The sequence below is a fragment of the Polypterus senegalus genome, chromosome 6 (genome assembly GCF_016835505.1).
Source record: "Polypterus senegalus isolate Bchr_013 chromosome 6, ASM1683550v1, whole genome shotgun sequence".
Classification (NCBI taxonomy): domain Eukaryota; kingdom Metazoa; phylum Chordata; class Cladistia; order Polypteriformes; family Polypteridae; genus Polypterus; species Polypterus senegalus.
In genome coordinates, this window is record NC_053159.1 from 86,143,709 (window position 1) to 86,159,570 (window position 15,862).

Consider the following 15,862-nt stretch of genomic DNA (forward strand, 5'->3'; position numbering starts at 1 on the left):
AAAGATGTGGAATTGTGCACCAGGAGTGATTCAGTGAAGCATTCAGTAGCTCTTAGTGTGGCATTGAGCTGCTGTGTTATAAAGATGAGCAGCTAAATGTGTCATGAGAAGCTCAAGACTCACCTCTCAGAGCAAAGACATTTTTGTTACAATAAGTTTAAGTCAGGACTTCAGCAAAAACATTGCTTGCGTTTGTAAAAGTAAAACAAAGAAGATGATTTTGCATTTAACAACAAATTAGATTGGGTGGGGTACAAAGTTACAAGTCAGAAATCAGGCTTTTTGTTGTAGTGTATAAATCTACAACACTTTATCTTTGGATTATTTCATTGATTGACCCATTGCACTACAGGATCATTGGGAACAGTGGGTTCAAGGTTAACTCTGGGTGGGATGCTAATTCTAAGCATGGCACATTTGCTTCAAGGTGCAGAGCTAACTTGACACAAACATGAATCCCTTACACTAGTGTCACACTACTGGACTTGAGATGACTTCTCTTTTAGTCCAAGAGCACATCAAATTTAATTACTATCTAACAGTACCAAATTATACAACTAGGAACTGCAGGAAGTGCCTGATTACGTGACTACCTCTAATGATTCAAAATCTTTCCTTGCATCGCTAAAGCATCATCTCATTTTGGCAGCCAATCACCAAAATAAAAAGAAACACTGCAGGAAAATTAGACATAAAATGTCAAACAGACTGGTTTGGCTCCAAGTTTCGACAAGCCTCTGCTCTGTTTACACAGTCCAATATGCTTGCTTTCCTTGCAGCCGCCATTCTTCTTCACTGTTTGTCGGCCTGGTATGCATTGTACGTGTGGTTGAGCACTCATTCATTGCTAACAGACGTAAAAGTCCACCTTTTACTACTCAGACCACTTTGATTTGCTCGTAATGAGTTGCTTACAGTTGTAGGGACTATTTAAAGTACTATTAAGGGCTAGAAATGCAAATTAATGATATTTTAAATTTGTTAATTTTGTTTTTTTCTGAAATGATAACCTTAACGGCATAACTTTAAAATCAGAATGCATTCACCTGAGAGTAATCTTTTCATCCTTTTTTCATTTCATTTTCTGAGGCTACTGTTTTCACGTCAGGGTCATGGGAAGACAGAATAGATGCAAAGTACACAACTAACCCAGGAGGAGATGCCCAGACACACACACACACATAGTCTCGTACTTGCACAAAAGCTCACTTTTAAGTTATCAGTCAACCAGACATATTCAAACAGTAAAAGGAAGTCATAAAACTTAGGTAGAAAAATCCCCACACACAAGGCGCAATGCAACTGGACATCTCAGGTATTATGAGGTGGCATTTACTGTCTATGTCATTGTGTTACCTGTTTAAAACAAGATCCTTTACAAGATGATGTAAATAAGGATTATTAAAGTCATACCAAGGTGGTATCAGCCTCTGGCGGGACTCACTAATCCACACACCCACTCGCAGCCAATCAACCAAACATGGATGTCTTTGGCCAAATTTCCATCTCTAGTTCTCCATGCTTGTATTGGAAATGGTGAGGAAGACCAATTCAGTGTTTGTTGCATTTAAATTATATATGCCACAATAGCCTGAGTGTCTAAAACCACATTCAGCTTATGTGGAATGTATGGGCTGCACATGTGTTGTTGTGTAGTGACTCAGTAAGGCACAAAGATGGATCCTGGGTTGTTTGTTGTCCTGATGCTTTTCAGCTTTTTTACGTCTTAGAAGCAGAGTTAATTTTCTGTATGTGGCGAGTGAATACAAATGGGCTATAGTATTATATGCCTTAGCATTTTCTGCCATGACTTCCCCCACCACAATTCCCAGAAGAATTTGGATACACAGAGCCAAGACTGGCAGCACTATATTGTTAGCTACTTTTATGCCCCCCCAATGGCTGAAGAACATTAAAATAGATATCTGTGCAACCATCTTTCACCATGCCCCTCTCTTATTTTAACATCGTGCAAAATGCACCAAAATGGTGTCATGAGGCAGCTTTCTTTAGCAAACATTAGGTTTGACTGTTTAAGCCTTAGGTTGGATATGACCGATCAGGATTCAATCATAATTCAGTAGCACATACAAAAGCAGCTTGAATATAATGTGAAACAGTTGGCCACATTTTGATTTTTGGTTGTTGACACCAAAATCAAATCTGTATCATAAATGGAGAAAAATCAGAATCAGACCACATCAAAGTGGTTTTGTAAATATAGAAGAGAAGATGTGGGAGGAAAGCCAAAATCTCACACATATTGAAAACTCCACACCAGCAATAACCAGACAAAGGACAATGCATCCATAAATCTGTTACTATATGCAGCATTCAAAAATCTTCATGCTATTATTTATATTACTATAAAACTGGACAGGATTATGCCTACAAAAATATAAATAAGACACTGCTGGAACCTGTTGTGGTTTTGAAATGTCTAGAGTGAATAAAATGCTTGAACACATATTTACTATTCCACTGTTTTGAAAAGAATTACTGGTTTTAAAAGGAAAAAAAAAATCAAATATATCACACAATCACTTTCCTTAATGGTTTTTTAATTTTTGTCTTAAAAATCTTTGACAAAGGAAATACATTTGTATTTAAAAAATAGCACCAAGATTAATTTATTTGTCATTATGTCTAATGTATTTATGGGTAGATTGAAACGTGCAAAACAGAAGTTGCATTTATTATTTTTATTTTTTGTCCATCAGCAAAAATAAAACTGATCAATGCACATTGCAAGTTTTAACTAAAAACAGAAGGCAATACCACTGAGGACAAAAATGTTGTAATTTTGTAGACTCAAAGGCTTTCTTATATGGCATTGTAGTCAATAGTGAATAATCTATATAAGTGTATAAGTATAAGTGTAGCTGTGTTTCTTACCAATATTTGGTATGATAAAACGTGTCTGATTGCAAAATAATACGATGAATGGACACAAGTACTACGAAAGTAAGTAGTATACAATAATTTAAGTGACCTTTTTTAAAAAAAGCTTTGCAGTCTTGGATTCAGGATGCCATTCATAAATGGGACAAACAGCACAGGGCGCAAGGTTTTCTATACGGATTGATTAAGCTATATTATGAAAGCCTTGTGCTATTTAGTAAGCATTTAAGTCAAGGGGTCCCTGCTTACCTTTTGCCATTGAAGCATACAACAAAAAGAATGTGTGAAGAATGTGTAAATGCAATGTAATGCAAGTCTTGACTACAAATGCCATGTGCATTTGAAACCATCTGCTTTTTTACCCACCCCCCCATTCTACTGGAATACTTCAGTTGGTCAGAGAAATTCTTCTTGATACTGTCTGGTAGAATACCCCCCTCAACAAAGAGGCATAGTCAGTTGCCCTGAACAGATGGCGTTCCCCGTGTGCCACTTCATATGTGCCAGACTTGCTCACAAGCAAGCGAAGGTTGCCATCATTCACCTGGCTGCCCACAGCCAGAATATAAATCTCAATACCTGCTGCCTGGGCCTCCTGCACTCGCTTCTGAATGTCTGCACTAGTGATGCCTTGCGAACGGCCATCTGAAAAAATAAGAACTTTTTTCAGGGCTCCAGTCCGGCTTTTCTTGTACTGGTTTATTATAAAACTTAGGGCAGCATTAATATCAGTGGCTTCATTCATGAAGTCAATCTGGTCAATCTTGGAGGAAATATCTGTGTAATTTGTGGAGAAGGTAACTTCTAGCTTCTGTTGTCGTTTGCCACTGTATTGGGCCACAGACACTCGCACTGCATCTTGGGATGGTTTCTTGGCTTCTAAGAAACGCTCAGCCAGACGTTTCACAAAACTTTTCTTGACATCAAAATTTCGACTCCCCACACTGGATGAACCATCCATTAAAATTGTGATGTCTGCATTGGATGTGAAAGAAACTGCAACAGAAAAGAATAAATCCAAGTTAGGACAAGATGAACTTATAAGTGTGGAATTTAATGTGCCGGTTGAAAAAAAAGAACAATGATAATGTTAAGGTCCTCAGGTAGTTTGTGCAGCAAGAATGCATTTAAACAGAAAGCATAACCCAAGCCTAGTGTAGCCATACTTATTCTTAATGGTGGATTAGATTGTTTTAATTTGAGCTTTTTTGATCCTGTTATCTATTTTATTTAAATATAGTATGAGACTTTAGGGTTAATTTTGATGATTTTAAAACATAAGATCAAATTGTTCAAGAACAGCCCATTCAGTCTAATAAGCTTGCCAATCCTATTCACCATCAAGTGTAGCTTTGAAGGTCCCAATATTCTTTTCAACTATCAAATTAATTTATTTCATATGTCTGTGGTTCTCTGGATAATGAAAAACATTTTGGTGAAATGTGCCCCTAGTTTCCAACAGTGTCCTCAAGTTCTTCTCATTGAAGCATTTATTTTAAAATAATACACTGGATTGACTTCACTAATTCCTTTCAAGATTGTAAACACTTGGATCTCTCCTCATACCCACCCATTTGATCGTCTCTATAAGTAATCTTTGTTAATAATCTTTTGAAAAATACACGACACAGTGTAATGACAAATCAATGATGAAGTGGGTAGGAGAAATATACAGTAAGAAGCAACAGTTTACTATTTGTAAAAACACAGAGTGTGGATATGGCATTTATTCCAAATCAAAGATAAGGACATTTTATTTGACAGTTTGGGATTTCTTTTAGAGGTGGGCTAGATATTCTCCGAAGCCATCATTTAGCATTGCTCATCATGGATTTGCTTAGCAGTGGGAAAAACATGGTGTAGGACAATTAAGATTATGACAGTAATGTAGACTGCACTGATTAAAGTCAAAATCAGTTTCTACAAAAGAGATCACTAGTATAAATTTAAGACAAATTTGCACCAAAGACATAATGAACAGCCCAAAAAAAAAGATAAATATGTAGTATTAATTTTTTCTTCAACTAAGAATATTCAATATAAAATAATTAAAAACATAAGATTGTAAAAATCATTTTACAGGGCACATTTTATTCAAATGCTGAGGCCATGTTTATAATACCATTTCAAATAATATTTATTGCACATTCCCCACATCGAATAAGGCAAAACACTTTACTGAGAGAATGTGCCATACTATTAAAGTATTGAAAGAGCCAAACCACACACAGAAGGTAAAAAAATGGTGTTGTGAGTGAACGCTTCAAAACATTTTGAGCAGCGTTTTCTCCAGTTTTGAAAGAAAATCATCAGCACAAGCTGTAGGTGTGCCCTCATGTGCCATTTACCTCTCATTTTAAGAAGCAGCAAAGAGATTTGAGTAAATAAGTGCATCTTGCAAAAGAGAATAATACACGTTTAACCTTGAAAAGAGAAACTTTTGGAAGAAGTTTTTCAAACACGTAAAGATGATTCCCTGAATTGTCTTGCTTATGTAAATAACCATAGACTTGAGGACACTGGTGGGATTTAAGGGAAGCACATGTAAGATGGAAACTAAAGCAATTATTAACATTAAAGGTGATGGGAATCTGGTCCAAATTACAAGCCAATTCAACTTAAATGGAGAACTTGGTGGATAAAAATAAATGTTTTGATAAGATGTCTGGAAAGTTCAGATGTTAACCCTTCAAACCACCTTCCTGACCTGAATGCTCTTCTCTCGGCTATAACATATCTTACATTCTTAATATTTTTGTGAAATGCACTTACTTGGGCAAGTGTAGTCTGGGCACTTCTTCTCTATAAGATGAAATAAAAGGAAAATTACATTAATTAACTAGAAAATGTATGCAAAGAACACAGAGGTTTAATAAAAAGCTCAATTTACTGATCACTTTGAATAAAATACCCTTAAACATTCATCATAAAAAGTTTAATTAACATTTTTTTTTCAGATGAGTTAATAATCTTCATAATAATCATAATTTTGGCGAAACATATCTACAATTATTCTTTTAGTTATTGTTTTGTAGTGCAGTATAGTTATTAGTATATTTTTCAAAAAATAGAGAGAATCCATGAGTATTCAATTCATTATCATTGGTATTTAGTTTCAGGTTATTATAAAACTTAATTTTTGATAACCTCTAGCCACGTCGTCAACACATTGATCTTAAAGTAAATTAATGTCTACATTCTGAGCATTCATGGTATTACAAAGTGTGCCTTTTTGGATGTAAAGAAGAACTGCTCTCTTGTGAAGCTCCTTGTTAGACAGTGGCTAATCCAAATGCTTAAATGGACAATCAAATAGAACGAATAACCAGGTTAACTATGTGACTTTTTAAAACATTTCAAAAACTCTTAGCTAGTCTTTAAGACAGAGAAATCTGGCATGAATTTAGTGTAGGGTGTAAGACCAAAATAAATTTATTACCATGTTGCAGGGTCCAGGGGATGAGTAGCTTATATCGTTATTTTGCTAAATCTGTATTCTAGGTTCAGATCTTTAATAATTGCCCCTATTAATCCACCTCCATAATCACAGACAAAAAGCCAGCAATCATTACTGGAATTAATTAAAGAAAAGTAATCCTATTGTCCAACTAAAGCTCCTCAAGTGACCAGGTAATCAATGGGCCCACTCTACAACTCTCAGCAATATGTTTGGTAAGAAATCTAGAAATATTTGTACAAATTTATTTTTGCAACAGTAACTTTCCTATTGTAAAAAAAAGTTATTTTAAGGTCCAGCAAATGCATAAAATTCAACTCCTCTACCTAAAGAGGTGTAATTTTGTAGAAGCTGCAGTTGAAGTTTGAAGATCCTAATAAGTGCAGTATTTTTTCAGGATTAAACCAACAATCTTCCATTGTGTACTATAGGCCTATGTCCGCCAACAACAAGTGCAAGGAGACAAGTTCTGAGATAAGCAACACTGGGGGGCATAAGTATAGAGATAAGAATTTACCTCGACATATATGACGGGTCAAGTTATACAAGAAGGAATCATCCAGAAGTTCTGCAAAATTGTCTCTCTGTAAGCTGATTCCAGGTGAAGGAGCGCTGGAGCAGGATATTTGTCCCAGCTGTTCAGATCTGGGTTTCTTCTTAAAAATATCCCCAACACCAACAGAGACTACCTGCAAATTAAAGTTCAGACAATATTTCAAAATAAACTGAATTGTAGGAGACTGATCATTATTTCAGAACGTGCATCAGTATAGTAGCAAGGAAATTTTAAATTTGTGCTACCATTTTTATCAAATGAAAGTATTTTTCTTTTGCAATGTTCACTGTCCTATGACTTGGTGATACATCCAGAGATAGTTTCTGTCTTCTGTCCAATGATGCTGAGGTAGGTGCTAAATTCACTCAATTCTGTTGTCAATCAAGTTAAGCGATGTATGCACATATTACAGATATACAAGGCAAGAACCAGGTTATTTCCATGCTGAAAAGGAAAGAAGGTTAAATACACAACGTTTTGGCTGTATAGCCTTCATCAGGTGTATATTGCTTAAAAAGTACAAGTCAATTATGTCAGTTTTTATGGCATGGATTTCAAATTTAGCTCAGTCAAACTGTTCCTTTTTAAGAATTTGTACTGTCCGTTAGGCATGTTAAATAGCAAAGCTTATGTATTTCATCATATAGCAAGTATGTTAATGACAGCATAGTTTGAGGATGATGATATTCGCTACATACCAGAATCAGTGCACAATCCTGGCACTTAACAGAAAGAGGGCTTGAAATGCAAAGGGAGAAAAATGAGGAAGCTAAATGTGAGGCACAAGCATAACATAATTCTGCTACTGATGTAGTGAAGTTGTGTTGTGGTATAGCATATTATTACATGCTGAAGTTGGATGTAAGGGGTCTATTACAACCATATGTATCAAAAACTAGATAAACTGATAAAAAGAAAAGCATACTATTATTCCTTTCTGACTCTTGGGACGCAATGTTGCTTTTCATTTGTTGTTGAGTGTCAGTTTATAAGTGCCTAAACCCTAATGAAAGAAAGTAAAAGAAGGGCTCATAGCCAAAATGTTATCTTTTATGGAAGTAACCAGAACTTAGTAGCACCAAAGAAAATGGAGATCAAAGTGAATAGTTGGTACATCTTAATAAGGCTGATGGAAAGAGGCAGGTACTATAGTCAGATCAAAAAAAACATTTTTTTTCTGCAGATATCTTGATAGTGATGAGTCAGGACAGGACACACGGCAGCAGATACTATAGAAAGGACTGTTTGTGGGTCACAGAGCTGTACTGACAAGCAGACTGTTGACTGTTTCTGGTAGTTACACAGACAAGTCAATACCACAGCATAACTGAATGGCTTGGTCGATAACAACAGATCGATACCCAGTGCTCAATGAGTCACAGTGAGTTCCTCAAGAGAGTAAACAAGTAATTCCTGATTGGTAGTAGTAATTGGACATGAGTATAATATTTAACAGTATAAGGGTTAGGGTTTTAGAAGTTTTTATTCTGTCATTTTAGTAGATCAGATACTCATTTTGAGGGTTTTTAGTCATTGATTTTGATTCTGAAGTCATAATTCAATAATTTAGGATATTTTTACTTTTGTCAAAAATTTTGGTTCTGGTTTGGTGGCCATTTTGTTTTGTTTTTTTTACATCCAGGACTAATTATCGTTAGGTTAGTGTCTTATGTTGTCAGTGGCATGCTCTCCAAGAGGAAACGACACAGCAGGTTGAAAGGTCATTGTACAGATTTCATCGTGTTTTGAACTGACAGATTACAAACACACTTCTTGCTCTTCACAACTATTAATTTCTTTGAATCTCAAGTTTTTCTTTTTAATATGCCTGATATTTTGACTTAATTTTTTGTCTTGTGCTTTGTTTTGGTTACTCTGCAGCTATATGTTTCTAGTACCAACCTTTATTGGCTTCCAGACTATATCTCTACTTCTAAACACATCTCAACTTTTTTTCTAGTGTGACTAATCTAACATTAGGTGGGATCTGAAATGAGTGAATCAGAGATGAGACACCATCTGCACCAGCAAATGTTGAGTACTCACTGCCTATGACATTACACATGAATGTTTGTGCACAGCGATATATGCCAGTGATACTGTGAATACCAAAACACTAACAAAATAATAAAAGTTCAAGAAAACCACAACAAAAAATGTCAGAAATGTCACAAAAATGTCCCAAAATCTTGACATTAAGCAAGGTTATAAATAAAAAATATTTTAAAGCACTATACATCAGTATAATGAACAAATGCCATAATTTTACTTTAAAATCAAACAAAGAAGTTAACAGATCTTTACTAAATAATTCCACATCTTTTCTCAATCAAAGTTCTGCATACCTGAGTGGTGACTTCGCAAAGCACTGAAAGTGGAGTGGTGTCTCTTATTGTATCTGACCGTCCATCTGTTAAAACGAGGACCACCCGATTACCCTGCTTAAATTTTGATAACAGATTTTCCTTCGAAAACTGCAATGCAGATCCAGTGAAGGTGCCACCAGCAATCCATTGAAGGCTCTTCACAGCTCTGTTAATACAATGCAGGTAGTAGTGTTGTTAATAAAGACTGAAATTAAATCTCAAACTCTCTGTATGAATGGTCAGTCAGTTATTCTCTAACCTGCTCAGTCCCGAACAGGGTCACTGGGGTTGCTAGAGCCTATCACAGCTAGCACAGGGTGCAAGGCAGGAACAAACCCAGGACAGGGCACCAGTCCATTGCAGGATGAACACACACACACAAGCACAAGCCCAACCACATACTAAGGCCAATTTAGGATTGCCAATTCACCTAACCTGCATGTCATTGGACTGGGGAGAACATGCAAACTCCATGCAGGTAGGACCAGGGATGCAAACACTGGTCTTCTCACTGCGAGACAGAAGAGCTACCACTGCACTGCTGTACCACCCTGTAGGAATAGTGCCAAGTAAAAATAATTCATTCTGGAATGGTAAAAGGGTGATATAATAATACCAGTCAATGAAAGAAAAGATAAATGAAAAACATCTATTGAATAAACTTTATATAATTAGAATCCATATTGGTTAATGCTACCCATCCTGTTCAAAAGGCATTGTTTTGGAGCACCTTTATACATCAGTTCATTCCACTACTACTGGGGAGCTTTTCTTGCCACAGCCATCAGACTGTATAATGCCTCCTTCCATCTTGCCAATATTCACCCAAGACAGTTACTATTTAACAGACACACTGACACACAGACAGTATTCCTGTATAGCATTATGATTACATTATGTGTACAGTCCTGGACCTTGGACTTGCATAAAACTTTGCAATTATTTACTAAATTGTAGTGTATTTTATGGCCTGTGTTGTTGTTAGAATAAGTCAATTTGCCTTCAGTTATAAGGAAAGTATGATCTGTCCATTATATAGTGCCTTTTATATCTACAGTATCTATCTACGAGGTGAGACACAAAAAGCAAAAAATATATATTTATTGATGAATTACAGCATTCTAAACATTGTCACCTTCTATATACTTCTCTTCCTGATCTCTACACTGCTCCATACGTATCTTCCATTGATTGAAACAGTGCTGGAAGTCTTTTTGCTTGAGACACTTCAACAGGCTTGCTGTTTCTGTCTTCACTTCATCCATTGAATAAAAATGCGTTCCCTTCAGGTCACTTTTGATTTTCAGGAACAAGTAAAAATCATAGGGAGCTAAATCGGGCAAATAGGGAGGATGATCGAGGACAGGAATGTTTTTGTCACTCAATAACTGCTTTACAGAAAAAGCAGTACAATCATTTTGAACAATCTGATTCACTGTTTCGATGTTTTCATCAATCCTAGACAAGCGTGGGCGACCTGGACATTAAACGTCTTTCACATTTTCTTGTCCTTCCTTGAAACATTTGTGCCATTCAAAAACTTGTGTGTGAGACAAACTGTTATCACCGTACACTGTTTCATCATTTCATAAGTTTCTGTGGCTGTTTTGTTCAAATTCGCAAGAAATTTGATGTTGATTCACTGTTCGATTTTTTTCACCCGACATTACAGTCGCAACTCATGTAGCAATTGTTGTGCAAATACTGACTGAGCTATTCACAGGATATACCTAGCCGGTTGATGGTTTGAGGGGGCGTGTGGGAGGGAATATAGTTCAATGATTCACGTACGAACGAACTCAAGATGGTTTTCCAGGAAAGCCCCTAGCCCAGTCCAGTTATTTTTGTGTCTCACCTCATATATAATAACAAATCTATTTAACAACCACTAAATGGTTTTGGGTGGCACGGAGTTGCAGTGGTAGCGCTGCTGCCTTGCAGTAAGGAGACCTGGGTTCGCTTCCCGGGTCCTCCCTATGTGGAGTTTGCATGTTCTCTCCGTGTCTGCGTGGGTTTTTCTCCGGGTGCTCCGGTTTCCTCCCACAGTCCAAAAACATGCAGGTTAGGTGTATTGGCAATCCTAAATTGTCTCTAGTGTGTATTTGGTGTGTGTGTGCCCTGTGGTGGGCTGGCACGCTGCCCGGGGTTTGTTCTTGCCTTGCGCCCTGTGCTGGCTGGGATTGGCTCCAGCAGACCCCCGTGACCCTGTGTTTGGATATTGTGGGTTAGACAATGACTGGCTAAATGGTTTTGAGGATAACAAGAGCTGATATTTTTAATATTATTTAATGGTAATTAATAAATATTTAACTCATGAAAACAACCAATTTAAAATAATCTCACATTAATTTCACTAGCCAGGAAAAAGGAAGTACAAAAATATTTTAAACACAGAATCGTGGAATATAAAACAATAGCCAAATTGCAAGCTAAACTGAGTAAATTTAATTTGTACAAGCAGACATTCCACTGCATTTCAACAGTATTATTATTGTTTCAAGGCTGATTTCCCCACTCGTCTTCCAGAATGCAAGAACTAACTTACGTTTTCAGGTCTCGGATGGATTTAATGTTGGCATCACCCATGGCCACCAGCTCCTCAGTTTTTTCATGACTGTACTGAACAACTCCAGCTCTGGATTCTTTTCCATCAAACTGTATCATTACATAATACATTTTTTAATCATAAAATTTCAGACAATTTCTAATGAATTAGAACTATGATGGTAACAGGAACTTTTTTAAGGACATAAACTACAAAAAAAAAGTCACGAGGTCCATTAGAAAAAAGCTTCTGGAAACATCCATGTGTGCACGCATTGTATGAATAAGCTTTTTCTAATTCAAGATCATAGGCAACCAGAGAGTGGCACATAGCTAGACCCAGTGCTGGACAGTATGCTAGTCCATCAAAAAGCACAATTAACCACAAGGTCATATTGAAACAATTTATATTCTTTACTGTAACATTAAAAGATTTAAAGGAAGTTATATTCCCAAGAGAGCATCTTTTTAAAAATAAATGTAATAATCATGTAGGATCCATTTATGAGTCACTCTAAACATCATTTTCACTGAAAGAACAATAATTTAAGAACGATGCTTTTAAAATTTTAATTTCTTTACATGTTTTAAAATATTTTCACCTTAAATTCTGTGGTGATTTTCTCACTATACTCTTTATTCCTGTATTACTCTTATCAGTGTTGTATACTGTAATGCTTACAAATAAGAACATCTTTCATTGCACTACAGTAGACATACAGGATATTGCATTTGTTGTTTAAATATATTTAATGTTTAATAAAAGGGCCAAATTGACTATTATATTAGTTTATTTAATTTTCTCTTAAAGAAAGTTATCTTTTAATATTTAGCTTGTAATGAAAAACATACTCTGTTGCAAATATAAATACAAAAGACAATATTGCAGGAAAAATAGTTAAATATACATTATTTTCAAATAACAAACCCCAATAATATTGGAATATTTAAGTGCCGTAAAAGAATGGGACATTTTGTGTAATAGTGTCTTTCAGGGGGGTGCAGTGGTTATTGCCACAGCCTCACAGCTCTTTGGACCTCAGTTTCATATCCAGCTCCATTTCTGTCTTTGTGAACTGGATGTGTGTATGAGGGTTTTCTCCATATTTTTTCACCCATCCAAAAGGTCATTATTTTTAGGATAAATTTCAACTTTAAATTGCCCAGTATACTGTAAGTACAGTAAGTAAGCATATGTCCCCGAATGAACTCTACTGGTGTGCAGTCGAGGGCCGTTTTCAGCCACTGCTGCCAGTCTAACTCCCTGTAGTCCTGTAATGGAAAAAGTGGGCTATGAAACTGATGGATATTTTTAAAGTCAGTGTGTAGTTGAATGTGTGTGAGTAATGCACTCAAAATAAAAGGAGCTTTTCTCTTCTAGACCTTCAATCTTTGGCAAATGTGCAAATGTCATCTATGGGAAAATGGAATGAGTATACAGCCTAAATTCTGTATTGCTGTTTACCAAAGGTGCCTTCTTTAATATGGCGCTGTTTTCAAAATACTTTACCTTGACCTTTTCATCCCTGGCTAGCCTGTCAAGTACTTTAATAATGAAATCTTTGGAAAGTTCAAAGTTCTGAATTCCGATACTCTCAGAGCTGTCCAGGACGAACATGATGTCAATAGGTCCGCATTTACATTCTGTGAAAAAGCAATATATATGGGTGACTTCATATATGGGTGCAACCTTCTTCATAAAATTATTTGCAACATAAACAACCACTTTGAAAAAGGAGAATGCATGGTCTGGAAATGTATATCTTTGAATATACTTCAAACAGAATATTACTTTGATGAATGGCTTATTTAGCAGCAGAGTACAGGTATTAATGTGGCCATAAAGCAAACTAGTACAAGATGTCATAGGAACATAAACGAGCTGAAAAGACAAAAAATATGCATGATTGTACTCACCACAGCAAGCTGTGTAATAGTAAAAGAGAAAATAAAGTGCAATTGTTAACAACATATGGCAAAACATAATTCATGTCTCTTAGAATTAATACAGTTTATGTAATCCAAAATCTTTCATTGCCCATTAATGGACCAGGACATTATTCATTTTTAAAAAATGTAGTTTTGTAAAATGGGAAGGAAATGAGTGCATGAAAAAGAGGAAAATGGACTTTGGAACATCTACTGTCAGAAAACAAGGCATTTTAAAGGGAAGGGCTTTAATAATTAGAGCAATAACTAAAAAAATAAAGCCATGAACATTGACACAAAACAGGCAAACTCGAACATTTAGAGATGGAAGAAGAGTGTACTGAACATGTGCAAGGCATAAACCAAGGGGGTTTAACAAAGTGAAAACTTCATTGAAAGAGGCCAACAACCTTTTGAATTATATGGCATGCTACTTAAGGTTTTGTATTTCCATTTACAACTTAATGAATGTACTCACTGATCACAACTAACTAAATCAAGATGAAACCATATCAACTACAACTCAAAACTCATCTGTTCAGGAAGGCTTTTAGCTCTACTTGACTTTATTCCCCTTCTCTCAGTTTACCTCTCTGTCAAGATGCTCATGTAACCTGTATGTGTGTGCTAGACTATCAAATATGCTGTCTGTTAGGCTTTTCTCTGAATTTACTGTCTTAATCTTATTTATTTATTTGTTTTGTACAATGTTATATACTGTATACCCTGCCGTTCTTTCTTATATTCTGTAAGTGCCTTGATCATGGAAAAGGTGCTATATAAATAAAATGTATTATTATTATTATTACAACCATAATGGTTAAGAGGGTGTGATAACAGACGGAGGGATGCATGGATAAATGAACAAGTGACACATCTTCAGTTCTTCTCCCCAAATGATGTGGACATTTAAGTAGGTGGCTTTTGGAAGATACTGAAATGCAAACTCGAAGATCCAAAAATATGTCGACATGCTGACTCATAGATGTGGTACACTGAATTCCTCAGCAAACAAATAAACCATTATACAGCACTGAAATAGTGCAGCAATAAACATTTGTACCATTGTTACAGTAAAACAGCACACACTATACCAACAAGTGTGCAAATGAAATTTCAGATCAATTAAGGATGTCAAAATACAGATTTTTCTAATTTCAGGAAAAAGTGCAGTACCAGAGAACTTGAATCATGTTTACAAGATACGACAGGTTTAAGTGATCAAGCATTAAAAATCATGCCAAAATAAAGTCTTTGTAGATTAAGTGTTTTGTAAGAAAAGGCCAATTATGAAAGCTCTTATCTAATAAGCAAACTAGCTGTAAAGAAGTTTGACGATTAACTGTGGTGCCACAGGATACGATACATTCATAGTATGTAAGGTGCACATTATGAATGGCTAACGGCAGGCAAACTGCTTGATAACCACAGTATCAACCCCATTACTAATATAACCCTTGATCAAAGAATTAACTATCTATGAATACAATTTTGTAGTATTGCAGCAGGTTTGCAGTTTTTTAGGGTGCCATGATGTGTAAAATGAAGTTTGAAAGACTCAAGTGATGTAGAAGAATGTTGTGTACCAGGTTGTAATGCCAACCAGCCAATGAGAAAAGCTGCCAAGGGCTAAGACAGCCATCAGATACATTGGGCTGAGCTTTAAACCCTGATAGTTTTTTGAAATACTGTGGCAGATGGAGAATGACAAAAGCGGGCCTTTGGTTATACTGTATAATGGATTCAAATTGGCATTTACTTAACTAATAAATACATGAAGGATGACTGACATGATGAGAAAAGTTTATTATAGGATTTAACATACACTAACACATCATAGGTTGAGAGAACCATTGGTAATGATAGCATAAAATAATAATTTTATAATAATAAACACCAGAAACATCGAAGAACACACAAAATGCTCTAACTTTACCTAAGTAGTACTAGGGTGTTGTACCGTGTTAGCCATTATGAATGTAGTGAAAAGTCAAGCAAAATGACACCTTTTATTGGCTAACTAAAAAGATTACAATATGCAAGCTTTCAAGGCAACTCAGGCCCCTTTTTCAGGCAAGATGTAATGTAACTTTACCTAAAAAACACTAA

At 35.8% G+C, this 15,862-nt stretch overlaps 1 protein-coding gene across 2 annotated transcripts in view; it reads right to left on the bottom strand.

The window, feature by feature from the left end:
• Window positions 1-2,549: 2,549 nt before the first annotated feature.
• The window catches only part of col6a1 (collagen, type VI, alpha 1), a 97,539-nt gene continuing 84,226 nt past the window's right edge, over window positions 2,550-15,862 (bottom strand). For both annotated transcript variants that reach the window (XM_039756475.1, XM_039756474.1), the window contains 7 exons: window positions 13,742-13,750; window positions 13,335-13,468; window positions 11,826-11,935; window positions 9,260-9,446; window positions 6,876-7,047; window positions 5,674-5,703; window positions 2,550-3,897 (listed from right to left, as the gene is read on the bottom strand). In XM_039756475.1, coding sequence (XP_039612409.1) covers window positions 3,290-3,897; window positions 5,674-5,703; window positions 6,876-7,047; window positions 9,260-9,446; window positions 11,826-11,935; window positions 13,335-13,468; window positions 13,742-13,750 — 1,250 coding nt within the window. In that variant the 3' untranslated portion in view covers window positions 2,550-3,289. The remainder of the gene's footprint in view (window positions 3,898-5,673; window positions 5,704-6,875; window positions 7,048-9,259; window positions 9,447-11,825; window positions 11,936-13,334; window positions 13,469-13,741; window positions 13,751-15,862) is intronic.